The sequence below is a fragment of the Salminus brasiliensis genome, chromosome 12, assembly GCF_030463535.1.
Source record: "Salminus brasiliensis chromosome 12, fSalBra1.hap2, whole genome shotgun sequence".
Lineage (NCBI taxonomy): Eukaryota > Metazoa > Chordata > Actinopteri > Characiformes > Bryconidae > Salminus > Salminus brasiliensis.
In genome coordinates, this window is record NC_132889.1 from 31926608 (window position 1) to 31953589 (window position 26982).

General features: G+C 41.9%; 2 protein-coding genes across 3 annotated transcripts; both read left to right on the forward strand.

The window, feature by feature from the left end:
• Positions 1-417: 417 nt before the first annotated feature.
• dnajc7 (DnaJ (Hsp40) homolog, subfamily C, member 7) lies at positions 418-17610 on the forward strand. Its single transcript, XM_072693170.1, has 14 exons — positions 418-526; positions 7394-7482; positions 8896-9020; positions 10594-10707; positions 11470-11544; positions 11665-11783; positions 12637-12790; positions 13066-13230; positions 13640-13731; positions 13816-13889; positions 13977-14123; positions 14716-14865; positions 14976-15038; positions 15905-17610. The coding sequence occupies exons 1-14, from the start codon at positions 459-461 to the stop codon at positions 15940-15942; spliced, it is 1473 nt and encodes a 490-aa protein (XP_072549271.1). The 5' UTR covers positions 418-458; the 3' UTR covers positions 15943-17610.
• An 894-nt stretch (positions 17611-18504) lies between these two features.
• Positions 18505-26224, forward strand: odad4 (outer dynein arm docking complex subunit 4). Of its 2 annotated transcripts, XM_072693700.1 has the most exons (12): positions 18505-18926; positions 19143-19274; positions 19653-19806; positions 20894-20952; positions 21058-21220; positions 21625-21849; positions 22034-22162; positions 23079-23157; positions 23274-23360; positions 23461-23657; positions 24348-24448; positions 26060-26224. In XM_072693700.1, the coding sequence occupies exons 1-12, from the start codon at positions 18810-18812 to the stop codon at positions 26093-26095; spliced, it is 1479 nt and encodes a 492-aa protein (XP_072549801.1). In that variant the 5' UTR covers positions 18505-18809; the 3' UTR covers positions 26096-26224. The 2 variants fall into 2 exon arrangements, with proteins under 2 accessions (XP_072549801.1, XP_072549800.1); XM_072693699.1 differs by lacking the exon at positions 26060-26224 and having other exon boundaries at positions 24348-24856.
• Positions 26225-26982: the final 758 nt, after the last annotated feature.

Consider the following 26982-nt stretch of genomic DNA (forward strand, 5'->3'; position numbering starts at 1 on the left):
TTGTTGTTGTTGTTGTTGTTAGTATGTTAAATTAAGCAACTATTCAATTCTGCTGTTTAGGATGTGAACTTATTCCCACTAAGAAAAGCAACAACACATGTAATTTGACCATGGGTGCCCAAACCTAGCTATTTACAACTGTGCGCATAAAAATATTACATTAAAAAAGAGAAACACATTTTTTTTATTGATTTACAGATGAACAGATTTCTTATTTTCTTTACCTTGTTTAAAACGTGTAATAATACTTTAAAACGGGGCATTTCTGTGTCTTATTACACCACCTGTGTTCACATTTATCGTATGAAACCTGATTACTGCAGGAGAACACGTTCGGGCTCCTCTGTGTGGGCGTGCCTGGCCTTGACGCGTCATCACGGAGGCGTGGCCCAGGGGGACCCACCGTTAGATGATGCGCGTTCACGCGCCGCGTTCTGTCTCCGCCTACCCACAGCAAAATGGCGACCGATGACTACGACGCGGCTGCGGGTCCGGAGATGGAGCTCAGCGACGAAGAGCTGGAGAGGTAACCGAGCACGAATTTCGGAGAGAAGGGAGCTGGGAGCCGGGCGGGCAGTTAACCGACAGACATGCCGAGTGCTGTCGCGGCGGAAATGTGTGTGTTTGAGCGACCTTCGCCCTTAGAGACAGGCTGACGGAGACCTCGAAAATTGCGGGGTGCCGTTGGCCTGGGTGGCCGAGCAGAGGCTGCGGTTGTGGGGGTGTCTGGTAAGCGGAGCAGGCCGCCTGGGTGTTTATACACAACCCTTCCTGTTGTGGACAGCCTCTCATATCGTCACTGGTGAAGTGTTTGGATGGGAGATGGAGGACCTGCCCGGCTGGTTTCCAGCTGCTTGGATGTAAACGCAGGTATTTTGGTCGTTGGCTGAGAGGAACAGCCATGACAGCCGGATGTGAGCGCTGGCTTTGTGGCTTTTGTAGCCCAGCTCGGTCCGGTGGTCTTCTGCTTGGACCTGCTGAAGCTAAATGCCGTTAGTGTGGTTTCTAATGTGGTTAAAGTGGCCGTGCTGTGGTATGAGGACCTGGCTGAACCTGGCTGGTGGTCTGAGATGTTCTCCAGGCGCTCCTGTCACTGCAGTCCCCATTTAGACCAGCTGGGACCCCTAAGAGCCTCCACACAGCTCCGTAAATAGCCCAGCCGGGGCGTTCACGGTTCTCTGGAAGGGTCAGGTCAGATTATGCCCCTGCCCTCGTAGCCTATTTCTTCCTAGAAGTGGTGGGCTTGATTCAGGGGAGATGGTGATGGTGATGGTGATGGTGATGGTGATGATGATGGTGATGATGATGATGGTGATGGTGATTGCTGCAGAGGAACATGTCCATAATGCACCTGATCAATAGTTTAGTGGATCCCATAACCAGGAGGGCTTGAACATTCAGCTGGTAGTGGGACTCAGGTGGGCTAGATGAGCAGGAGTCACATCTAATGAATGACAGCTAATACACGATAAAAATTATGCCTGTCCAAATGTTTGCGGACACCGCTTCTAATGAATGCATTCAGCTACTTTTAGTTGCACCCTTCGCTGACACAGATTCACACAGCTTGTCTACTCCCTCTGGAGAAGTGCTGTCGGTATAATGGGACCGTCTGGAGAAGATGACGATCATGGACCTAATGGTACATTTATTTAATTCATCTTTTTTTTTTTTTTTTTGTAGAGTAGTCAGATCAAGGCTCGCTGAAGTGCTCCATTAAAGGCAACGTCTTACCTGAGTGCTCGACACACCTCTGGAACTTTCTGTAGTAGCCTGTAGCCTTTCCCCCTGGGGTGCCCACATGACGTGAGCGGTCAGTGCATATTTAAATGCAGTCCATTTTGAGACTGAAACACTATCCGTCAGGAATTTACCAGCATGCTTGACGCAACTGTACTTGGGGCAGTAGTAGCAGCGGTGGCGGCAGCAGCTGTGTGAAGTGTAGTTACTGTGGTGGATCAGTAGCATTTACGTGATATCCCAGTGAGACATTAGATTCCAGTAAATCTTGAGCTTGTGTGCGGTTCGTACAGACAGATTGCATAATGCTGTGATTGCTGAACAAGTTTTATGCCTCATTTTGTTTCTTGCTTTATCAGTATCTCTGCAATCAGTCATTCTGCGTCATTCAGTTTTTATTTAATTTAGAGTTTGAACATTTTAAAAGCAGTTTATTTTATTATTCATTGATGAATCTGACCCTGAAAAACAAAAAAATGGTTGGTCCTCATACTTCGATTTTGTTCAGACATTAAAAATAGAAAATTAAGAAAAACTGACAAGCAGCCAGACTTGAATATCGCGTTTAAAGCAACGCTATGTGGATTTTTTTGTCTTAAAAATAGCAGCTTCAAAGTTTTGTTGGTGCTCCCCTGATTTGTACTAGGGAGAATGGCGCCTCTATCATTTCTACTCTGGGCTTCGCGCGCTGCTAACTGCTCTATGTTACTTTGGAGAAGCAGGAAGGTTAACACTCGTGAGAACTGTGTAACGCTGTGTAAGCAGAGTCATATTGGTGAGCCATATTAGTGTGAAATTGGGTAATATAATTCGCAAATCACATCCATCCACATGCTTCCTTCACCTTCAATGACTGTTCTGTATCTCATCTGTCCTAAAATGCCTGTCCTTTAGGGCAAATTCCGCTTCCTGACTGTAGGGGGAGCCCATGAGCAAGAAACACCAGGTCTCCATACTGCTGCTTTAATTTGTTTGGTTTGCTTTCCCTGGAAGTCACTGTCTCAGTTTTACTAGCCCTGGTAGTTGATTTTGGTGTTTATAGTTTTGGATGGAGTTGAATATGTAAAGTTTCATTTTGTTCAGGGTATCTAAACTCTGTGCCCTCAAGGAAGACGATGTGGCGCCTGAAAAAATGTGCAGGATCTTCCAGCTGTGTAAAAATGGCATTTAGCACTATTCCGTATAATAACTACTGACGTTGTGGTAAACCTATTTCCTCCCTCTTCCCTGTTTACAGGTCTCTAAATCACAGATGACCACCGTATTTGCTATGACTAATGGCCACTTTAGCCCTTTGGAGCTTATAAGGAGGTGTTAGGAGGTGTTGTTGCCAGATTGCTTGAAGCACTGCTGATCAGGTGCAACACATGATGTCAGTGAAACTTCCAGGTTTCTTTTTTTTTTTTTTTTTTTTTTTTTAGATTTGAGCATAACATTTCCAGCTACAAATAACAACTTGCATCAGATTTATAAACACTTCCAGTTTTGATTTCTGGATTAAATAGGCAAAGAATGAATGATGCACTGATTCTCTGCTTCGTGTAAAGAAGTCCTGTTTCTATAATGGGATTGGTGCTCGACACAGCTTTGTATTGTTTAGCTTTTTGATTATTTTAGTATAAGACTGTATGAGTCCTTTCTTCCTTGCTTGTTGACCTCACCAGATCACAAAAGGCTAGTAGTCATGGATCTATTCCCAGCTGATGGCATTCCTGCTGCTGTGGTCATTGTGCACTTGTGTAAGGAACGTAACCCCAGATTGCTTTAGAGGGCACACGCTGTCCAGAGTTTAAACCACTGTGGGTCAGAGGTTCAGCTAAATCACACAAAGACCTCTACAGTCAGATCTGTAAAACTGCTGTAAATCTCTCATTCAGATCTGACTATGGCTGGGTGTCATATATTATGTTTTCATTGGATATTAAAAGCATTCTACATTACCAACTGAAACTGGCTCTGGCTTAAAATGAGTGTGAGGTGGTGGTGGTTGTGGGTGTATTTAGTGACCACGGTGGGTGTTGATATATTTTTGAATACTAAAGTAATTCGTTCTGCATCACCAATGCCTCAAATTTCTATAAACCTCTATCTACGACTGAGGGCCTGTACTTTTTCCTATAATTGCTAAATTTATTAATTTACTTTAATTAAAATCACCATACTGTAAATATTTTTGACATTTGATAGATGTCATATTATCCAAAGCAGCTTACAACTGATTCATGTTAACTTTTAACTAATAATCATGTAGTCAAACTCCTCAGAATCTGGTGTCTCTCATTGGTATAGCGCAATGTCCTTCAGACCCCTGGTGTGTAGAGCTTTGGGTTTCTTGCAGGGTTAGTATGAAGTAAAGTTGCAAATGTTTGTGGTTGATGCCCGTTATTGAGATTGAGCTGCTTGTTCTAATTTAATGACGTCCCGATGACCCAGTATAATGAGGAGAACCAGCAGTGGTTCAAGTTCTACAAGTTCCATCCCTGAAAAAGCTAACTGCACCATCAACCTCGCCCCAGCGAGAGAGAGAGAGATCAGACTGATGCATCTGATGAGCTAACGATCTCAGCTTTGTTTTAGCTTAAAATAACTTTAAATAGATGCCCTATCATTCAGGTATGTGGTGAAGTAAAATCCTTAAGCTTGTCTGGGCCAATCAAGTGTGTGTTTACATAACCAGACGACTACCATGTGACTTGCATCAGATTTAAGCTGTGGCTGTGTGGCCACGTCAGATCCAATATTTAAGTCTTTTTCATATGTGGCAGTGTGAATGTCAGGGGTCAGATGAAATCCAACCAAACCCTTTAATGAACAGTTTATAGCATTTCTCTATAATAGTTATGTCCATATCTGGATTTTACCCACTCGCACGGTGAAACCAACAAGCTGATTGGCTCTTTTTGCTGAAGGGTGAAGGTTTACTTTATCTGTAAAGAGACGCCATGTTGAGTGTTACGAGAAGTCCCATTCATATTTCAACCAGTGACCGGTCTCTTTGGAGGCGCCATGCAGAAACAGATCAGGGACAGAAACAGGTCATTCACATTCACAATGAATATGCACCGTCAGGATAGCAAAATCCGATCTGAGCGTAACATCGAAATTGATTAATGAGGCTTGTAATGTGAATGTGAAGGATTTCATTGCGTTCAGGCACAGGAGCATTGGTGAGGTCAAGTCATGAGCTGTACTCTAACTTTAAGATTATACGAGGTGTGTTTTTGTGTGTAATTGAACACCTTAATGTTAATTTTTTGGTTAGTTGCAATGGAACTTCACACGCTGTAGGAAGCAGTAGCAGGGAAGTTTACTCATGGGTCTGTTGAAGAACATTCGTGGCTTTTTGTTTGATGTTGTAGGACGTTCCCAATGAAGGCATTTTATCAACTGCAGTTCGCCTACATCCTGTGCTCAGTGTGCAGATTAGGGACCCTGAATGGAGGTTCATTGTTCTTCTTTGTTGATCTTGCTTATCGTTTCTGTCATGCAAAAACCTTGTATCTTCAAAATGGCAGCTTTACAGGAAAAGGAAAAACCTTCTGAATGGAGGTCGATGTAAAAAGACTTTATTCCAAGTCATTTTGGAGCAGATGTAAAGCAGTTGTAAAGAACAACTTAAAGATTCACACAGCAAAAATCAAGATGCAATCAAGTTGTTATGTGACAGTATGTTTGTTCTTACTCATCTATACTATATGTACAAATGTTTGTGGAAACCCTTTCCAATGAACGCATTCAGGTACTTGAAGTTACGCCCATTGCTGACACAGCTGTGCAAAAACACACACACAGGTTGTCTAGTCCCTGTAGAGAAGTACTGCAATAGAATAGGACTCTATAAACAAGCAGATAAACAAAAAACAGTTGGCACCATGCCTAATGGCATGCATGGGCTAGAGGGGTATAAAGCCCCCCCAGCATTGAACTCGGTTTTCTGGAATGATGGTTGGGGATGAGAGAGTGGTGATCATCCCACATCCTGACTTGTATTGCGCTTGTTACTCAAAGCAGTCAAATCCTCACAGCAATGCTTCAAAATCTAGTAGAAAGCCTCCTCTGGTGTCATGCAGAGACTTAAGCAGGTGTCCCAATACTTTTGTCTACAAGCTGTAGAATGATCTTGCTAATCTACTAAAAGCAGTCAGAAACTAGTCATGAAACTACTGCCAGTATGGGGTTGCTTGTGTTTGTTAGCGTTTGGTGGGCCCGTACACTCTAGCCTGTGCTACAGTCTCCATTGTTTTACCTTTTGCTGCTGTGCCTAGGTGGTTGGTAAGTGGGATGCTGGGTGGATGTGGACAGAGCAGGATGATGTAATTGATGGGAGAGCGTCTCAGTGTCTGTACTTCTACGAATATGTGCTGCCCTCAGCTGTTTTCCATCTTTAGGTATGTGTGTGTGTGTGTGTGTGTATATTCAGTGCTGTCTGACACTTAGATTGTGTGTTATGGTGCTGTGTTGAAATGAGAGGTAATTCTGAGCGGTCCATCAGGAGGAAGCCGTGAGGACTGAGTGACACTTAGGGTGAAACGGTCAGTTTATTAAGGTAAAATTTAGCAAGCTTTTTATTAATTAATTAATGATTGCAAGAACATCTCCAAAACATCAGCCAGGTCTTGTGGGGTGTTCCCAGTATGCAGTGGTCAGTACCTACCAAAAGTGTGCCAAGAAAGGATCAACCTGGGAACCAGTGAACGGGTCATTCACGGAGGCCCCACCTCACAACTTTCAGGACGTAAAGGATCTATTGTCTATGCCTTGAATGCTCAGATCTGTTGTGGTGGCACAAAGGGGGGACCTACTCAGTGTTATGGAAGTGAAGGTTCGGAACAGACACTATTAGGAAACAGCTCATTGTTTTTGTGATGTCCCAAATTCAGCAAATGTTAAATTTTTGACTTTTCAAGAAAAATAGAGCAGATCACCCCTTTTAAAACCTTGGGCAGTACAGCGCTTTATGAAACTCCTATTTCCGAATTCAGTTTTGGCAGAAGAGTATACAGGACCAGGTTGTGGTGTTCAGTAAAGTCCTGCTTTCCATCCACAAGACAGTTTCTGGTCATTTCAGTCTGAAAATAGCCCAGATTCTATGTTTAGCAGCTCGGGGTGCTGTACCCATCCCCCTAAACCCAAATGTACTCGCACACAGTCACACACACAAGTATTACTATATAAAAGCCATGTTACCAAACTGGAAATCCTGGAGGAGATTTTGGTTGGTAATGTTGATTAAATTTCAGGTCATTGTGGGCTGCAGATATCTGCTCGTCATGAACAGGCACTGCAGACTTTCCTGTAGCTGTCGCTGATGTTTTTCAGTGTATTTGAATTCTTGAGCTGCTGTTAGACAGATTTGGGTTGTGGTAGACACCGAACACTCCAGGGACAGGTTTGATCACTCTGTCCTGGGGTTCATGGGCTTCTTTTAGGTGTGGTTCTGTAAAACCAGAACCTGGAGCAGAAGGAACGCTGCATACTGTAAATGCCTGCTTCCTGAGGTGCTTGTGCAGCCTGCTTTTGTTAAAGAAAATTAGTGCTGGCAAGAATGGATGCTTGATCAATATTTCTGTTCTTTGACTTTCAAAAGACTTTCTGATCTGTGGGGATTTTTTTTCTGTTGCTCATCTTACTGTGCTTGTGTGTATCTCCCCAGGGAGGCCGAGGGCTACAAAGAGCAAGGCAATGCTTTTTACATTAAGAAGGAATACTCTGAAGCGTTCAACTACTACACCAAGGCCATAGGTAACTCTAACTTGTGTATATTCATTTGTTTTCTGTCTCCACAGAGGCGTTCACACTGCTGGTTTAAGGAGGACTAATTCCTTTTCTCTAGATAAACAGTATGTGTTTCGTGTGGGTGGCAGTGGGAACAGCAAAAACACGTTGAATCCTTATCCAGCCCTTTTATGGGTTTTTTTTTTGTTTCTTTCTTTCCACCCCCATTTGAATATTTTGGAATTAGACTAATTTTCATGATGTGAAGATATGTAAATTTTCATATTTCATATATGAAGTATGCCTCCGTGCTTGATGGCTGTAGTCAAATGTCGATCTGTACCAAGAGCCCTTCCAGCTTCAAGTGCAGCTCAACTTGACCCGCCATCCTTTAAGGAAGACAAGCATCCAGGCTTTTCCTATCCTGGCACCAAAGTGGTGGAACGAACTTCCCCTGGGTGTCTAAACAGCAGAGTCGCTCACTGTCTTCAAACCCAGACTAAAGACCCACCTCTACCGAGAATACTCGGGCGAAGTGTAATGCAGAGTATTGTAGTCTCCATGCTGACTTTTGTGTTTAGTAGTATTGAAGCTTAGAGGTATCTAGTCTATCCATCTAGCTAAGGGTATTTTCTGAGTAAACAGTGAAGCGCTTTTGTGAGTTGCTCTGAATTAGAGCATCTGCAAAATGCCTTAAATGTAAATATGATGCTGAATGTCATTGTTTTGAAACAAAAGAATTAAGGTGCAGACGTCCCAATACTTTTGTCCATATAGTATAATCCTAATCTACTAATACTAATCTTTAAAAAAATGTGTATTCATTAAAGATGAGACACTGGTCCAGTTAGTAGTGACTGGTTTGTACTTTGGTTGTTTTTATTGGACCCACGTTTTGACTGCAGATTTGGCATTTCCAGTGTAGACGTCCTGAAGGCTTTGTGATCTGATGTGAGGCTACATTTGAGAGCTTGCTCAAAGTGTGAGTCTTTCTTAAAAGAAGACTTCACCTCATATAAGTCAAGCCTATGCACTGCTAAATCCTGTGGTGGATTCTATAGATAGACCTACACAGCCAACTTTCAATAGTGCTGCTAAACCTTGTTGTTTCCTGGATGTGGCTTGAGCCTAATATTGGACTATAATGTTCTAATAGTGTCTCCAAAAACACTAATCTAAACTGCTGTCCATATTTTGGGTCATAATGATACAAAACATGTTTACCTATTGAGTTTAGTTTTGCAGTCGTATGGCTTCAGTATTATCTAATAGTGAATCTAAAATAGACCCGTTCACCATGGCAACGGTCTTGTTTTGGGAAAGTTTTTGTGACCTTTTCAGTATAGACCAAAATAAGTCCCAGTGTTATTTTCAGAAGCTGTTCCTCTTTAACCGCCTCAGTCTCTCTGTACTGTTCAGAGTTACTATTTATTTTAACAGATGTGTGTCCGAAGAATGCCAGTTACTACGGCAACCGCGCAGCTACGCTAATGATGCTGAGCCGCTACAGAGAGGCGCTGGAGGACTCCCAGCAGGCCGTGCGGTTAGACGACAGCTTCATGAAGGTCAGAGGTTTTAAAAATTCCAACTATGCTGTGTTTTCCAGAATCGGGTGCTATCGAGAATACTTTTCGCATGAGTTAGGGAGTTGGGGAAAGGGACGCTGCCTGGGATTTTGGACCCCATGAAAAAAATATTACAGTGGGCCCCACAACTCTTAACAATTTTATCAAAACTTAAACCCCTTTTTTAGGGGCCCTGACAGTGCAACTCCCCCTCCATGCGATGCCCCTGGTTAGGGATGAGGTGGGTGGTGATCACCTAACATCCTAACCTCACATATATATATATATATATATATATATATATATATATATATATATATATATATATATATATATATATATATATATATATATATATATATATATAAAGTACCTTTGATATTAGAAAAAAATACTGCAATACTTTTCTTAATATGGTGTACTTTGGCTCATGAGATCATCTAAACTTGCCCTTCTTTCTAAATCACCCTCTGCTGGGACAGAGAAACCATGGTCTAGATTTTAGTCATATTGCATTGTCGTCATTCTATGGTTTTGAAATGATAGTTGATCTTTAAAAATTAATTAAGCGCCCTCCTTTCAACACGTGTGTGTGTGTGTGTGTGTGTGTGTGTGTGTGTGTGTGTGTGTGTGTGTGTGTGTGTGTGTGTGTGATAATACAATATCAGACCGAGTCTTATAGAGAGGAGGAGTGCTGGAAAGCAGAGATGCTGTGTTACTGGAACATGACCTCATTATGTAGAAGAGCTCTATGTGTTCTAATGCCAAGAACTCTTACAGTGTTAAGAACATGATGTCCCTCTGAAGCTTTAGATCTGGGCGTGTAAACCCAGATTTAGTGAAGGAATGAAACTGATTTTTTTTCATCTATTGGGTCATATATATAAAATCAGTTTTAAAATGGTTACTTTTGTGGTAACAAGCCTCTTAGTAGCAATTACTGCAACCAAATGCCTTCTGCTTCACTTCAGCCTTTCATTATGCAGTAGAGGAATTGTGCCTTTCAGGTCCTGACACATTTCAATAAGGTTTTGCTGGCATGCTTTTGGTCATTGTCTTGTTGCATGACCCAACAAACACCTTTCTCACACCAAAAGATTGCACAAATCATACATGCCATACCAAAGATATGATCGGAGTACCAAACTTTGTCAGTCTCTGTCCGTACACACTAGCAATCCTCTATAAAATCATGCATAAAAAAGGGGAAACATTTAGAAATTCAGGTGGGGAAAACTTTTCACAGACCTATTTGTGTGCTTTTTCTGAATACTTATCATCTAACCTTGACTGCTTTTTGAAGACACAATACAGATCAGTCAGAGTTTATTTATAGATCTTAAAGGTATAGATAAAACAGCTTTAACAGTTTTAATTGTAGGATATGAAGAGGTTAAAAATGGTTATATAAAATGTATTAAAAAGTTATGTGGTCAGACTTTACAGTGTACTATGTGACTATAGATGAGGTTATCCTTACCTCACAATTATGGTAAAGTGTTGTAAGGTTGTTAATGAGTGCTTATGTTTAGTTGTTTTCATGCATGTGGTCTTTCACTCATCTGTCCGACAGGGTCACCTACGGGAGGGCAAGTGCCACCTGTTGCTTGGCAATGCTATGGCTGCCAGCCGCTGCTTCCAGAAGGTTCTGGAGCTGGAGCCCGACAACAGCCAGGCTCAACAAGAAGTAAGGCAGCCAGTTGTGATCCTGTCAGTCATGCTGCAGCCTATATAGAGAAAGCTTCTAAAGCTACAACCAAGCATGGATACTTGTAGAATATGGCCTGCCATTTAACATATAACAGATATATATTTGTGTCATACATATAGTGTAATCATACATATAGTGTAAAACTTTCTTCCGGAGTCATAATAAAGCTAAGCTATATGTCCAAATGTTTGTGGACACTCTTTCTAATGAGTAAATTCAGCTACTTTAAGTTGCACCAATTGCTGACACAGATATGCGTATGCGCACACACACACAGCTTGTCTAGTCTCTGCGGAGAAGTATTGCCAATAACTCTAAAGCAGCAAAACATGGACCTATTGGCACCATGCCTAATGCCAGACGTAAAGGAGTATAAAGCCCCCACCAGCATTAAGCTGTGGAGCAGCTATGGTGCTCTATACAATGCTTTTGGGATGAGTTGGGATAATCCACCATCCTGACCTCACTACCGCTCTTGTTGCTGAATGCAGTCAAATGCTCACTGCAATGCTCTTGCAATATCTAGTAGAAAGCCATATTCCCTGGGCAGTAGAGACAGTTACTCCAACAAAAGCCGAATCATCTTTTTTAAAATAAAAAAAATATGCAATGAATAAGCAGATGTCCCAATACTTTTGTCCATATAATGTTGCATAATATTGAAATCTGCTTTAATGAAAAGTCGTGTGAAGTAATTTTGTGTGTTTGAAGTGCTATGTTTGTGTTTTTGTGTTGTAGCTGAAGAATGCAGAGTCCATTCTCGAGTATGAGCGCATGGCTGAGATTGGTTTCGATAAGCGAGACTTCAGAATGGTCAGTTTCCTCCACGGTGAAAAATGAAGTGATGAGAGATTTTCAGATGCTTTACTAGAAGCAGATACTGCCAGGAGATTCCAGCTAGCTTCATGGTCTGTGGTGTCGATGTGTGTGTAGGTGGTGTTCTGTATGGATCGGGCGTTGGAGTCTGCGTCTGCGTGTCACAGGTTTAAGGTGCTGAAGGCGGAGTGCCTGGCTCTTCTCGGCCGCTACCCCGAGGCCCAGTCTGTTGCCAGGTAACTGTGTAATAGCTTCAAACTTTTCCTAGACAAAGTTTCATAGACTTGGATAGAAAAAAAATGCATACTACACACAAATACTGTATATAGATATCTACTGTATTCCAATCTAAATTGGTTTGTACACCAAATATTACCAAACTAACCCTTTTTCTGCTAAACACAGTTACATTTCAATGGACCTCCGCGTCAGGCTACGCCACAGCTTACACGACTATATGTAGGCTATGGCGTAGATTTGGTGCAGAAGCATAAATTGGCCTTCAGTGTCATTCATGCAGAGCACCAAAAGCTAGCACAGTTCTAACTGCGCCCTTTTGTGGAGATCCTTCTGCTATATGTCTGCTCCATGAGGTGGTTTGCATCTTAAAAAATTAGGACAAACAGCCAACTGTAAGGGAAACGTAAGGGGGGACTCCGATCACATGATTTCCTATTGTTTGATTTATTTGTGTCCCATCAAACGAAAAAATATTTCTAAATTTGATCAGATTTTATTGTATCTTCTGTTCCTAGATTTTGAAATCACTCATAGTGAAATAAAATGATGAAACTGATTGGCCATCTAGTATCTACTTAGTTTGTACTTAAGATTGGCTCTAGTGGCTATGAAATGCCTACCAGTGGTTGGAATTCCTTCACAACTTGGTTCAAAGTCCAGTCTGGGCAGTATAAGGTGTTAACCCGGTATACTGCCCAGATCATTTCTCCATATTAAACTGCACAGAAATCTGCACAAGTCCAGAATACAATAAGCAGGGGAATGTAAATTAAAGCCAAGGTGGAAACTCTTCTACTTAGATTTATTTTTATTTACAGCCTTCTCTCTCTCCTGTTCTCTCTCCCACAGTGACATCTTGCGGATGGACACCACTAACGGTGATGCCCTGTATGTGAGAGGCTTGTGTCTTTATTATGAAGACTGCATTGATAAGGCTGTGCAGTTTTTCATCCAGGCACTCCGTATGGCGCCCGACCATGAAAAGGCCCGTTTGGCCTGCAGAGTGAGTCAGCACCATCGATCTCACACAAATATTCGCTCTTTTTATTTATTTATTTATTTAATGCTCTCATGTGTCGTGAAAACACGTTTGTAACAGATCCTGGAGTACTTGTACTGATGTAACTCCTGATTTGCGAATTGTCAAGCTCTTCCTGAGTTAAAGTTGGTGTCCCATTGGATTCTCTTCATTCAAAGGGAGTCATTGGATTAAGAGAATATGAAGTGTTGGAGCTCACTCACTCGCTGTCCTTTATTATTTTTATTGGTTTCTTCTAGAATGCCAAAGCACTGAAGGCTAAGAAGGAGGAAGGGAACAAAGCATTTAAAGAGGGCAATTTCGAAGAGGCCTATGACCTCTACTCTGAAGCCCTGACCATCGATCCTAACAACATCAAAACCAATGCCAAGCTCTACTGCAACCGAGCCACCGTTGGATCAAAGGTATGTTCTTGTTCTGGAGATACACAAGGGCTTTTCCTTTCAGATCTGACTGGCTCTGTGTAGATGCACACTTGAGATTAATTGCCAGAATGCTGATAAATCACCTTCACAACATGGGTGGCTATTCACATTATTCATGTTTAGGCCTCAATAGAAAATTTATAACATGGTTTATTTTATATGCAGGCCTTCAACAGTTAAACATGCTTGTTTGAGCACATGCCCATTGTTGCATGTGAACAGGAATATTAATCATCTTGTTTTATGTGGGTTACATAATCAAATACAATGTTATTGTATTATTAGTACCTTGGTTTGTAATAGAACTTTGGAGCTCGCCTGTTCATCAGCTCAAACGCATGCAGATGGAAACAGGCATTCGTAATCCTATTTCCTCAATCTCTTCTAGTTAAAGAAATTGGAGCAGGCCATAGAAGACTGTACAAAGGCTATTAAACTGGACGAGTCCTATATTAAAGCTTACCTACGAAGAGCCCAGTGGTAAGCCTATTTTATGTGTGCTTGTATGAATGGTAAATAGTGAGTGTATGTGCCAGTACCCATCTCTGTATTGTGTTTCTCCAGTTATATGGACACAGAGCAGTATGAGGAAGCAGTGCGAGACTATGAGAAGGTCTACCAGACAGAGAAAACTAAAGGTAAGCCTGCTGAAAGCAGCGGAGGTCAGAGTGCACTGGATTTGCCTTTTCAGCTCTAAGCTCTTAAAAAAATCTCCTGTCGTTTAGAACACAAGCACTTGTTGAAGACTGCTCAGCTGGAGCTGAAGAAGAGTAAAAGAAAAGACTACTATAAAGTTCTCGGTGTGGACAAAAACGCCACGGAAGATGAGATCAAGAAAGCTTACCGCAAGCGGGCCCTCATGCACCATCCAGGTAAAGTCTAACATACTCGCACATTTCATAAAACATTGGCATAATGGTATTATCTCCTAATGAGCAATGTATGAATACCATATGGATATTGAGACAGCAATACAGCAGCTTTTAAATCTATAGGCATTAATGTGGAGTTGGCTAACTCTTTTTGACTTTGACACACTGAGCTCAGCACTCAGCGACCCCGCTCTGACACTGAGAATAACAGCAACCTTGAGTTGCTCACAGATTGTGGTAGAATATCTAGGAGGGAAGAAATTTTACCAGCTGACTTGATGTTGCAACAGTGGCATCAATTAACAGTATCACGCTAAAATTCAGGGAGCTCTTTAGAATGACCCATTCTCTCACTTCTGTGTGCAAAGGCAGACTACATGGCTAGGTGCTTGATTTTATACACTTGTCACATTCTGACTGAATGTAACCACTGAATGCATTGTTAAAGGAGTGTCCCAATACTTTTGTCCACATAGTGTATTTATATTGTTCCAGTATAGCACTTGGGTTTACTTTTAAATACGGTTTTCTGTGGCATCACAGCTGTTTTGCTGGCTTAACAACACAAGTCTTTCTTGCCCTCTTGCTAAAGACCGTCACAGTGGAGCGAGTGCTGAGGTACAGAAGGAGGAGGAAAAGAAGTTTAAAGAAGTTGGAGAAGCCTTCACTGTGCTCTCAGACCCCAAGAAAAAATCACGCTACGACAGCGGCCATGACCTGGAGGATGATGACATGAACATGGGTCTGTCTCTCTCTCTTGAACGTGCTTTATCATCCTTTAGTATTTCATATGAGAAACATGGCATTTTTTTACATTAATGTTTTTTTTTTGTTTGTTTTTTTTGTTTTTAGATTTTGACGCCAATAATATCTTCAAAGCATTCTTTGGCGGCCCTGGCGGTTTCAGTTTCGAAGGTAAGCCCTGCAGCCAGAAGACTTGAGGCTCATCCTACTGTACTGTATGAGAACTTCAAGTAGAGTAATTAATCATGCATTGTGTGCAGTAACTAAATTTAGCGCCACATATTTTTAGATGTGTTCCAAATAGCGCAACCCTAATGTGTTGCCACCAACAGTGGGCACTCATTCCCCAAGGATCTCTGAGCGGTTTTTACATCCTCCTGAATAACAAGAACCCGCTCACTACCATCAGCTAACTGTGGTCAATAAATGGCATCACGAGTCGCACCTGCTCAGGCGGTCTTGGTCCGCTTGTTTGGCATGCAACAGGCTTTTTTGTTTTTTAATTATTATTAATATTGTTATTATTATTATTATGTCAAACTCACCCATTCGTAGTGGTAATCAGGACAGTAAGAACTTAACATGTCTCCTCTGATACATGCAATGCCAGCCACCGCCTCCTTTTCGAATGCCACCCATGCAACTCTGCCAACATGCTCAGAGGAAAGTGTCAGGTCCCCAGCTCCGCCACACCAGCAACAGATGCCCTCTAACCTTAGCTGCAAAGCGGCATGGCTCGGGACTTAGACTTGCAACACCCAGAATATAGAGGCATTCGACCATTTTTTTTGGGCATGCGCGTATTTTTTATATATATATATATATATATATATATATATATATATATATATATATATATATATATATATATAAACATTTTACCATGGCATGACTTTGTCAGTGAATAACACTCACTACTAATACAGTGATATTTTAATTGATTATATATAATTGATTATATAAACCATGGTTTTTGAGATGCTGTACATTGTTTACTGTTTACCTATTTACACTTTAACTTTTTCTCTGTTCTGCAGCATCTGGACCTGGAAATTTCTTCTTCCAGTTTGGCTAACTGGACATTCTCCACCATGTATGCAGTAGACCCACACGACCTCCAAACTACCCCAAAATGGACTTTCACACACAACCCCCCCCCACCCTATACTGCTCTGTTCTGTACTGGACCCTGAGTCTGTGCCATTGACTTAACTTGATCAGATGCAACAAGATGTTTACGGCCAGAATGTGATCATACTGTAAACACCCATTTCAGAACCACAAAAGCACTGCAAGGTGTACCGTTCCTTTCTGACTAAACCCTTCCCCTTTTTGATTGCAGGCTTTCAAATGAGGTTTTCTTTTCTGCCACTACTGTATCGTGAAACAGCTGTATTCTGCACGATTATGTTTCGAGTAAGTACTTTCATTTTAAAAAATGGTCCTAGTTAAGAAACCACTCTCGCAAAACCACAACAACAGCATTCAGTTAGTTTGTTCATGGAACCAGTGTTTGTTCCAGACTTTCTCATAATATGGAATGTAGAAGTAAGGTGCTATGGTTTAGGGCTACCGTGGACTGTGGGAGTCTCACTGTGTTCATTATCACAGCAAAGCAGGATTCGCAAAGGAAGAGAGCCCCTTCAGTTCTGGCTTCCCATGCCACTGCAACTCAGCTCACACTGTTTGCTTGTCACTTGAGGCTTGTGGTACAAGCATAAGGGGCATATGTCCAGTACCACAATTCTACAGTTGACTAAACAAGTCAAGTAACAGTTCTCAGATAGCCGTGAGCTGTCGTTTCACTTAGTTAAATCTCCTCAGATGCTGTGATGCTATGTGAATACACGCGTCTGTCCCATGCCAAATTAGAATTACAGAAAAGTGCATTGTTTTGTTACTGTTCTTTCTCTCTTTCTCTCTCTCTCGCCCACTGGCTTTGTTTAACTCACTAATACTGCTGTATACATGAGTGCAGAGAGTATGGTGAGTCAGCACCTCCTAGTGGTCTTCTCCCTCACTGCAACGTCCATGTTTCAGTGTTGCCATTCACCCGTTGCTGCATTGTACATTTTACTGGAATGTAAAGTGTTTTTGTGTTGATAGTTGACTGTTTTTTGTTTTTTAAACTATGAAATATTCACTTTTTGATATCAATATTTATTGTAAATTCACAAAGCCAGATGTGAGCCACTGAGGATGAATCCCCTTGTGTGGATGAATGATCTTAAGATGCACCAGGATCTTTATGTTTAGAGATGGCAGGGCCTAATGGAGATTTCTGCAGCTTTCTTCAGCTTTCTGCTTTTCCAACAGGTTGTAGTGATATTATAACTGTGGAGGCGGAAGCTGGGGCTGCTGGAGTCTGCCTTCGGCCTGCCTGATCACAGCTAAGTTGCTTCCTGTGAAGGGATTTAGAGCAGATAGTTGCAGGTGTAGCTCATGGATCGGGGAGCAATCCCCTGCCATGCCAGGAATCTGGAATTCTGGAAATTTGCTGTACAAGTGTCTCCCCTGCATGTGACCTTAAATATTACCTACTGTTCGCCTAAAGCCTGAAGTATGCTTCAACTCGGCACTTGTTAAAATGACCTAAGCTGCGTTGCCTGTCCTAAGATCCTTGTGGTGCAGTCGAGAGATAATGTCCACATTGGTGTGGCTCAAGCTAAAGGAACAGTCTTGACTATGGACCGCTTTCAAATAGCCATGTAAATAAAGTTAGTTTTTCTGGTTTCTCCCCCTTCATTCGCCTCGTGAGTCTTTTGTCAGTGTGTGAGGTGACTGTTTCATTCAGAAGTGGGCTTTGGGAAGCTCATGCAATGTGTTCGTGCAGTCAAATGTGTGTTCTTTAATGTTAAAGGAACGGACCACCACCCCCACACCCCCCTCAGATGTAGTGAAGGAGTACAGTTTGGTTGACTACATAGGTTTAACATACATGTGAGCTACAGTAGCCTGGCAGCTCCAGTGCAAAAATAAAATAAATGCTAATGCTACAAATTATTCAAATAGGAGGCTATAGTGGATCCTCTGTACCACCAGACAGGGCCGGGTTCCTGTACGGCGGTGCCTTGGATTAGGTGGAGGTGGGTGTGGGTGGTTGCGTGGGGGGGTGGGGTGCACGCATTGGTGGACAAAAGTCAAAGGACACCTGCTCATGTCCTGTTTCTTAAATTTAAGTGTGTGTGTGTGTGTATAGATAGATAGATAGATAGATAGATAGATATGTAGGTATCTATAGATAGACAGACAGACAGACAGACAGACAGAATCTCCTGCCTTTGTTGGAGTAACTGTCTCTACTGACCAGGGAAGAATGCTTCTAGATTTTGGAGCATTGCTGTGAGGATTTGATTGCGTGCAAGAGTGTTGGCAAAGTCCAGATGTTGGACGATCACCATCATTCCAGAGTCCACACTTGCTCTGCTCCACAGCTCAATGCTGAGGGAGCTTTATAGTACTCTAGCCCACGCCTGGCATTAGACATAGTGCCAGTAGGGTCATATTTATCTGCTCTGGAGGGCCCTGTTCTATTAGCAGTGCTTCTCTACAGGCACTGGACAAGCTGTGCATGTGTGTGCATCTGCATGACACGTGTACCAGCAATGGGTAGCTATCTATCTAGCTACCACTTACTATTTATTTTTTAATGAATGCATTCAGCTACTTTAAGTGTCCACATTTGGACATATAGATTTAGCTATTTTTATATTATTGAACCACTAATGTTGGCTTCACACCCTCTACGAGGATAAGCTAGAGTGCGCTGCTAACCGCTAGCATAGCTAGCTAATCTATGGCTAACAGGAGTCGCTGCTAGGCTAACGCTAGTTTTGTTAATCGGTTGCTAGGATACCTCAGACGGGACGGTCGTAAAGCGGAGCTGCTAAACAAGCTACTCTCGCGATCATTTCCCCTCGATTTCACCGCATTTAAGCTACAATGTCCGATAACGATGGAGAGCAGGGGCCGAAAAGCACATTTTCCATCTATATAGCCGAGGGAGACCAGCTGTTTTACAAGCGGGAATACGCCAAAGCCATGGAGAGCTACTCCACGGTAAGTGCGGTTGCCTGGTTGCCATCGCCGGATAAAATCCACCTGTCCTGCGGCGGTTAGATTTTGACAAATTACAGCAGGTGGTATAAATGCTCTCTATAAAATAAATGCTTTAAAATCTTCTATGTTTGCTTAAGAAGATTAGCTATATATGAAATAAAGGGGATGGTGTAATGTGGCTACAGTTTGGCCATACTGGCTGTGTGTGTGTTTTAGGCTCTGACTTTACAACCAGACGACAGGAACTGCTTGGTTGCCAGATCCAAGTGCTACGTGAAAATGGGGGATTCGGAGAATGCGCTGAGGGACGCAGAGGCTTCTCTCAAAGAGGACAAGAGCTTTTTTAAGGTGCCACTTAGAGTAGAAAACAAGCTTGGGTGCATACTCAGATATGTAGCTAGCTATTTAAGAGAACATCCTATAATTTGATTATAAATATTTTATTAATTATTTATTATTTTATTATTTATTTATTAATTAATTGATGATAAATCTTTTTTTTTTCATTCCATATGTTACCCTTATTCATAACAAAATTATATAATTAGATATACACTATATAAAAGAATATTGCAGCATAGGTCCAGATATGGTGAAATGGTGAGAGCAGAACACCATCAGTTCAGTAGCACGGTGTGTTTCCCCCTGTGTGGCTTCAGTTGCAGTAACTTTGCTGGTTATTGGCACATTTTCTTCTCTGTTTAAGAGGTTTTCGCATTTCTCCAGGGTTTGTATCAGAAGGCAGAGGCTCTGTACACCATGGGCGAGTTTGAGTATGCACTAGTCTTCTACCACCGTGGTCACAAGCTGCGTCCAGAGCTGCAGGAGTTCAGGCTGGGCATACAGAAAGCCCAGGAGGCCATCAACAACTCCGTGGGCAGTGAGTACTTACGGATATTATTTTGTTGTTGTTGTTGTTGTTGTTGTTGTTGTTGTTTCTTTTTTTCCCCCAAAATACCATTCTTCCCTGGAGAGAGCCTACATGACCTTCAAATATCTGCTGATACTGAGGGCCGATAATAACTTTATCAAACCCGACTAATCATTAGGTGCCTAAAAACCTAATGCTTATGATATTCAACCATTAAACCGCACAAATCTTCCTCAATACAGTAACAAAGTGTAGTGTTGTGAAAAAATGCTATTTCTTCTGTTTTATTTTACATTTTAATGTTTCAGATCACCAAATTAATTAAAATGTATTTTTATGTTCATATAAAATACATTTAATAAATAGCTGCTGATAACCCCTAAACTCACTCAGCTTAGCTAAAGTCATAAAAAAGTTAGACTTCCTTGAAATAGCAACATGTACTGTATAAATCACCACATTTGATTGATTTCATAGCCATGAAATTGCCACCTAAAATGTTCCGGCTGGTTTGTCACATTGTTGCAGTCGTTTCTGCTTTTTCAGGGAAATCCCGTCCGAAATACTGACGCAGCAGAATTTGCAGCATAAAATAAACCCACAACTTTCACATGTTGCTTCCATGGTATTGGTGATCTTTCTTTGCATATCTGTGCTACTTAAGGTAGCTGAATGAATTCATTAGAAGGGGTGTCCACAAACTTTTGGACAAGGTTCAGGTCAAAGTGCAGTGAAATCATTTCTATCAGTCATTTCTTTTTTTTGGGAAAAGTGCAAATTACATTTCTGCACAAGTTATTTAACCCCCAAACCTGCAGTAGAATCTTTAATGTACAGAATTCATATTTTGTCGCTGTCCTGCAAAAAACATGTATCTCCACTTTTTTAACATAATTTGAATTTGACAATAGAAATGCTCCAAAATGACTTGGAATGAGAGATTTTTACATTGACTTCCATTGAAAGTTAAGGTTACTAAGGTTGACATTTTAGAAATACATGTTTTTTGTTTGTTTTGTTTTTTTTGCACAAGTGATGATTTGCTGTTTTTGCTTATTGTGAAGCCACGTCTCCTTCAATCTTTCTCCCTTTCCAGGTCCTTCGTCTGTGAAGCTTGAGAATAAGGGGGATTTCTCCTTCCATAAAGCTGAAGAGGCAAGTACATGCCTGCTTCTCTTCTTCAGGCACTTCCAGGAGCTGTTTTGTGATGATAATCATTATGTGGAAATGTTGCTTAGGTCATGTTTATATTTTGCCTAGAAACTGAAGAAGGTTCCACCAAAGCCTTATAAAAGTGCTGTGAAGAAGGTGCAGCCAAGACAGCAGGCCCAGAAAACACCCAAGAATGAGAGAACAGCAAAGCAGCTGCTGGGAGAGCTTTACACTGACAGAGAGTACCTGGAAAAACTGCTTAAAGATGAAGGTGTGTGTTTGCATTTATTGAGTATTTTTGTTTAATAGTAAGTACAACATATTGACAAAAGTATTGGGACGCTTGTTCCTTCATCGTTTTTTTCTGAAAGAGAGGGTGTTAAAAAGGGTTTTTATTAGATTTTAGAGCATATCTGTAAGGATTTGATTGTATTCAGCGACAAGATTGTTAGTGATGTCAGGATGCCGGATGATCACCATCCCACCTCATCCCCAACTTATCCCATCCCTCTAGCCCCTCAGACTGGCATTAGGCAGCATGGTGCCAATAGATTCGTGTTAATCTGCTCCAGAGAGTCCTATTCTATTGGCAGTACCAATAGAATAGTAGTATCTAAAGGGACTAGGCTTTATAACCCTGTGTGATTCTAAATGTTAAATGATGGTGTTTTATAGATCTGATCAAAGGAAGGACGCGCAGTGGTGAGCGGCTGCAGGATGTGATCCTCAACTGCATCTCCTATCTGGACACACGGACTGAATTCTGGCACCAGCAGAAGCCCATCTATGCCCGCCAGAGAGACCAAAAGCTCCTGCAGCAGCAGTGGAACCGTGCCCGCAACTACCCTTCCTCTGACCCCACTGTATACATCCTTAAAAACCTGGAGGAGATTGATGCAGGTGCACTAATTCTACAGTAGTCTTGATTAGGTCCATTTAAAGGTGTAGGATAACTTTCAGGCCTTTTGATTGACCATAAATCCGTAGGCATGCCTCACAGTGTATTTAACAGCTAGTTTGACTGTATTGTACTTTGCCCCTTAAATAACTAGTTGCTCAGATGTTTTTAATGTTTATTTTGCAGCCTTGAGTGCAGGCAAAACGGAGAGCTACTTGAAAAAGGCCCAGGAGGTCCTGAAGACAGTGCATGGCTGGTCTGTGGAGGTCCTGCCCAATAAGAGCGAGGTGCTGGAAAACCTGTACAGCTGCATTGGTAATACTGGCCTGCCGTTAGAATGTATATTGAACCACGAAAGATATGCATAAACCAATAAACCAATAGGGGTGTCAAATGCATTGTTGACCCCACAGGACTGACCACCACATAGCAGGTATTATTTGGATCATTCTCAGCACTACAGTGTCACTGACATGGTAGTACACCTTGTAGATGTAAAGTGCACAGTCTGTGTTGGTCATCCTCTAGTTCTTCATCAGTGCTCACAGGACGCTGCCCACAGGACTGCATATCCAGCACTGGATATTTCTGGTTGGTGGACTGTTCTCAGTCCAGCAGTGACTCAGAGTTTTGTAAACACTCCAGCAGCACTGCTGTCTGTGTCTGATCCACTTGTTCCAGCGCAACACACACTACTAACACACCACCACATCAGACAGGGTCACTGCAGTGCTGAAAATGACCCACCATCCAAATAATACCTGAACTGTGGTGGTCAGTCCTGTGGGGTCCTGATCATTGAAGAGCAGGGTAAAAGGAGGCTGATAACAAATGCAGAGAAACAGATGTATACAGTCTGTAATTTATAGAACTACACAGTGGTCCTATATAGTACATGGAGCTGATCTAATGGACAATAAGTGTAGAAACAAGGAGGTGGTATTAATGTTATGGCTTATTTGTGTATATACTATATCTTGTCACAGTCATGGAAAAACGTTATTCTGAATCTGGTGGGTTCTTTACATTGTGTCAAAATGTCACAATGAATGGACCAATAGAAATGCTCCAAAATGACTTGGAATATAATCTTTTTACACTGACTTCCATTGATAGTTAAGGTTAAGGTTTTTTACTTCTCCTGTAAAGCTACAGTTTTGGAGATACAAGTTTTTTGCATGACATAAATCATGTGAGGTCAGTCTTCTCTGTCTCATTTCCCTGTGCTCAGGTAATGCACTGATGGATCTGGGAGACATGGACAAGGCGCTGGACAACTACCAGAAAGCTTTGGAGCTGGCCCAAAAAGGGTGAGTCTTCAGGATGATTCAGTAGACCTGTGATTCCTGGTAAGTGGGTGGTTGTTGCTGTAGTGGGTGATTTGATGGAAACACTGTTTGCTTATTTGTTTGACTTTCTCCAACAGTAAATTAATGGACAGCGTATCCAGGGCTCTGGACAACATCGGCCGAGCGTATGCACGTGTTGGCAAATTTCAGCAAGCCATAGAAGCGTGAGTCTATCTTCATGTTACGTCCTTCATGTTACACAGAGTACAGGCATGCACACCGTCTTCTTACTGTTGTAAGGCCTAATTGTGTGTGTGTGTTCAGCTGGGAAGAAAGGGTACCTTTGGTGCAAGAGGAGCAGGAGAAGGCCTGGCTGTTTCACGAGATAGGTCGCTGTAACCTGGAGCTGCAGTGTCACACAGAGGCCAGAGATTACGGCGCCCGCTCGCTTAGCATGGCTGATGACATCGGTGATGAGAAATGGCAGCTCAATGCAAATGTACTGGTGGCCCAGGCTGAGAGTGAGTCCAAACTACATTTCCCATAATGCATAAGCGCGTAACACAAATGAGACCAATAAGAAGTTAACCACGGTCAAAGTGGTTTCCTTTGAGGCCTAAATGAACATGTTCCACTAATAACATTTCTGTGGGTTTGTTTTTCTTCGTTACCATGCCTGTAAAACTGCTGCTCTGCATGGACAAAAGTATTGGGACGCTTGCTCTTTCATTGTTTCAGATCTGAAATCAAGGGTATTCAAAAGAGTATATTTTGGAGCATTGTTGTGAAGAATTGATTGCATTCAGCAACTAAGAGCATTAGTGAGGCCAGGATGGTGGATGATCACCACCCCAACTCTTCCCAAACCCTCCAACTCATCTCAGAAGTACTGGATGGAGCACCACCCATCATTCCAGAGAACACAGTTCCATAGCTCCACAGCTCAATGATGAGGGACCCCTCTAGTCCACACCTGGTATTAGGCACGGTGCCAATAGGTTCATGTTTATCTGCTCCAGAGAGTCCTATTCTAATGACAATACTTCTCTACAAGGACTAGACAAGCGTCAGCGTTTCAGTGGCTGAATGCATTCATTAGAAGGGGCATCCACAAACATTAGAACAAACAGTGTATGGTGTTCTTTTGGTGCTTTCTGTGTAGTTGTTCTCTGTTGCTAACATCTGCTGCCTCCTCCTTTCTGTCCTCTCAGTGAAGCTGGGTAACTATGAGGCCAGTGTGTTGCACTTCGAGAGGGCACTAGACCGGGCAAAACTGCTGCAGGACATCGCTGCCAGAGACGCCATCCAGAAGGTCAACACAGACATTCCTCTCTCGGTCGTCCAAGGGCTATCCTTCACTCCTGTTTAACTCCTACCATTTTCTATCACCCCATTCATGCTAAATTAAAATGACTGAGATTCTAAATTACTGAGGATTTAACCAGACTACATAAGAGTGCCTCTCTGTTGTCCCTGTAATGAAGCACAGTGTGACAGCAATATATTAGTACACGTTTATAGAGTCTCAGAGTGGAGTCTTAAATACATGGCAACGTTTGGATCACAAGGATGTTGTTAATCCACTGATCTGTTGAGATTTATTAGATGCGCTGGACCAGCATACAAAACAATACAACAATGAAAATCAGCCACAGGTTCTGTCCACACTGAAGCAAACATGAGCCGTTCTTTCCGAATAAAATACGGAAGGAAAAAATTATTTCAGGGAGGAATTATGTCATCATTGGCCCTTATTATTCAAAGTTGTATTACATCATTGTCATCCACAAAACTTGTGACTTTACAGGAGAAGAGAAAAACCTTCGTAACTTTCAATAAAGTCAGTGTAAAAAGATTTTATTCCAAGTCACCCTTTCATCATGAAATCGATGGACACCATGTCGAGAACAACTGCCAGATTCAGATAATATCAAAACGTGAGAAACAGCAAAAATGGAGATGGAAGGTTTTGCATGACAACAATGCCATATAACTCAAGCAGACTAGTCACTGTAATTTTACCTAAAACACTGTAAAGCTAATAAAGCTCTAGCCAGTAGGAGGAGCTGTGAACTCACTGATCGACTCCAAACTCCACCTATGTGGACAGCCTTTGGCTCATGAACCTGTTGCATGCTTTCTTTTTATTGGCTCACCATTGAAACATCTGCATGAATCAGGGCCAAGTTCATGTAAATGCTAGGTATATAAGGGTAGAATTGGCAAAGGATATGTAATTGAGTTCACAGCAAAATTGATCCATCAACTTTGCTAAAGTCATATGACTGAATTGGGCCCTGAGCAGATCATACATTAGACATCATACAGTTTACTTCTGGATTACAAATGCCACTGTAAATAATTGGATGAAGATCAGCCTATCCAAAAAATCCAGTTCTACTGCTCCACTGCCCAGTGCTGGAGGCTTCGTAGCCCTTTAGCTGAGGCTTTGCATTGGGCATGAGCCTAGGGTCATGTGTGGCTGCTCCAGAGCGCCCAATCTGTTAAGAATGCTTTTCTGTCAGCAGGATAAAAATGCAGTTGAATTGTTGTCAGCATTGGATGCCCCTAAAGTAGCTCAATGTACTACATAATAGGAGTGTCCAAAGACCTTTGGATGTCCATTAACATCAACATTGACTGCCCAATATTAGTGGCATTAGCAGGCCCATATAAAACATCTACTGCATTTCTACTTTAGTTTTCGCTTCTTTCTTTGGATTCTTTAGAATTTTGTTCTTCTGAAGGTTTGGTCAGGTGATTTCCAACCCTCTCGCTCAAATCTAACACACCCATTCAGCCAGTCAGGGACTTCTGAAGGGAGTAATTGGTTGGATCAGGGCAATAAAAGTTGCATCCAAATGCTGGGGGAGGTAGCTCTCCACAATTCCTTAAACTGACCTCTGACTCTCTGCCCCTACAGGTTCTTCATGAAACGAGGCAACAACTGGCACAGTGAGAGGAGGCCCTGTCAGTTTGCTCCTACTGAAGGACTGTACTGTGACTGAATCAACTAAACCAATAGATCCTAATTACTGCTCATCTTCATGATTCTGGACTCTGAAATAAAGCCTGTATGGAGAAAGTACCAGTGTGTGTATGTATGTATGTATGTATGTATTTGTGGGAACTGAGAAATAGGTTTTTATGTGTTAATATGAAGGAACATACCGGTCACTGTATAAAAGGATAACAGACTCATTAGGGATTAGCTATTATACACATGTTTGCTGAGGAGGTTGATCTAGAGCAGCATTCCTGCACGGTTTTGTGCTTTTCCTGCTCAAGCACCTTCATCCCTGCTCCTGGAGAAGTACCTTCCTTCAGACTATAAATCTAACCGTAATCCACCCCCACCTGATCCAACTAATAATTACTGCTTTCAGAAGTTCTTGACTGGCTGGATAAGGTGCGTTAGATATGGTATGGTGTTGAAAGCTAAAGGAAGGTAGCTCTCCAGGAAGAGGGCTGGGGACCACTGATCTAGATGGTGCTTTAAAGTCTTTTTTTTTTTTTGTCTTTTTGGATGCTTATGTTCCCAACAGCAATCTTCTGTTATCCCTCATCCAGTTATGTCTTAAAATAAATCAATGTTTCTGTTGGTGTGTTGTAAAGCCTGCTTTATGCAAATGAGCTATGATCTGATTGGTTTCTCTGTGTTGTGACTCATTCAATAAGCAATTCAGGATGAAACACTCTTGTGTAGGACATGGTTCAGCTGCTGTAACAGGAAGGACTGAATCATCCCTGTCAGTCAAAAACCGTGTTTACCTTTAATGGAAGTCAGTGTAAAAAGATTTTATGGAGCATTTTTATTGCTCCATTCATCATGACATTTTGACAGCT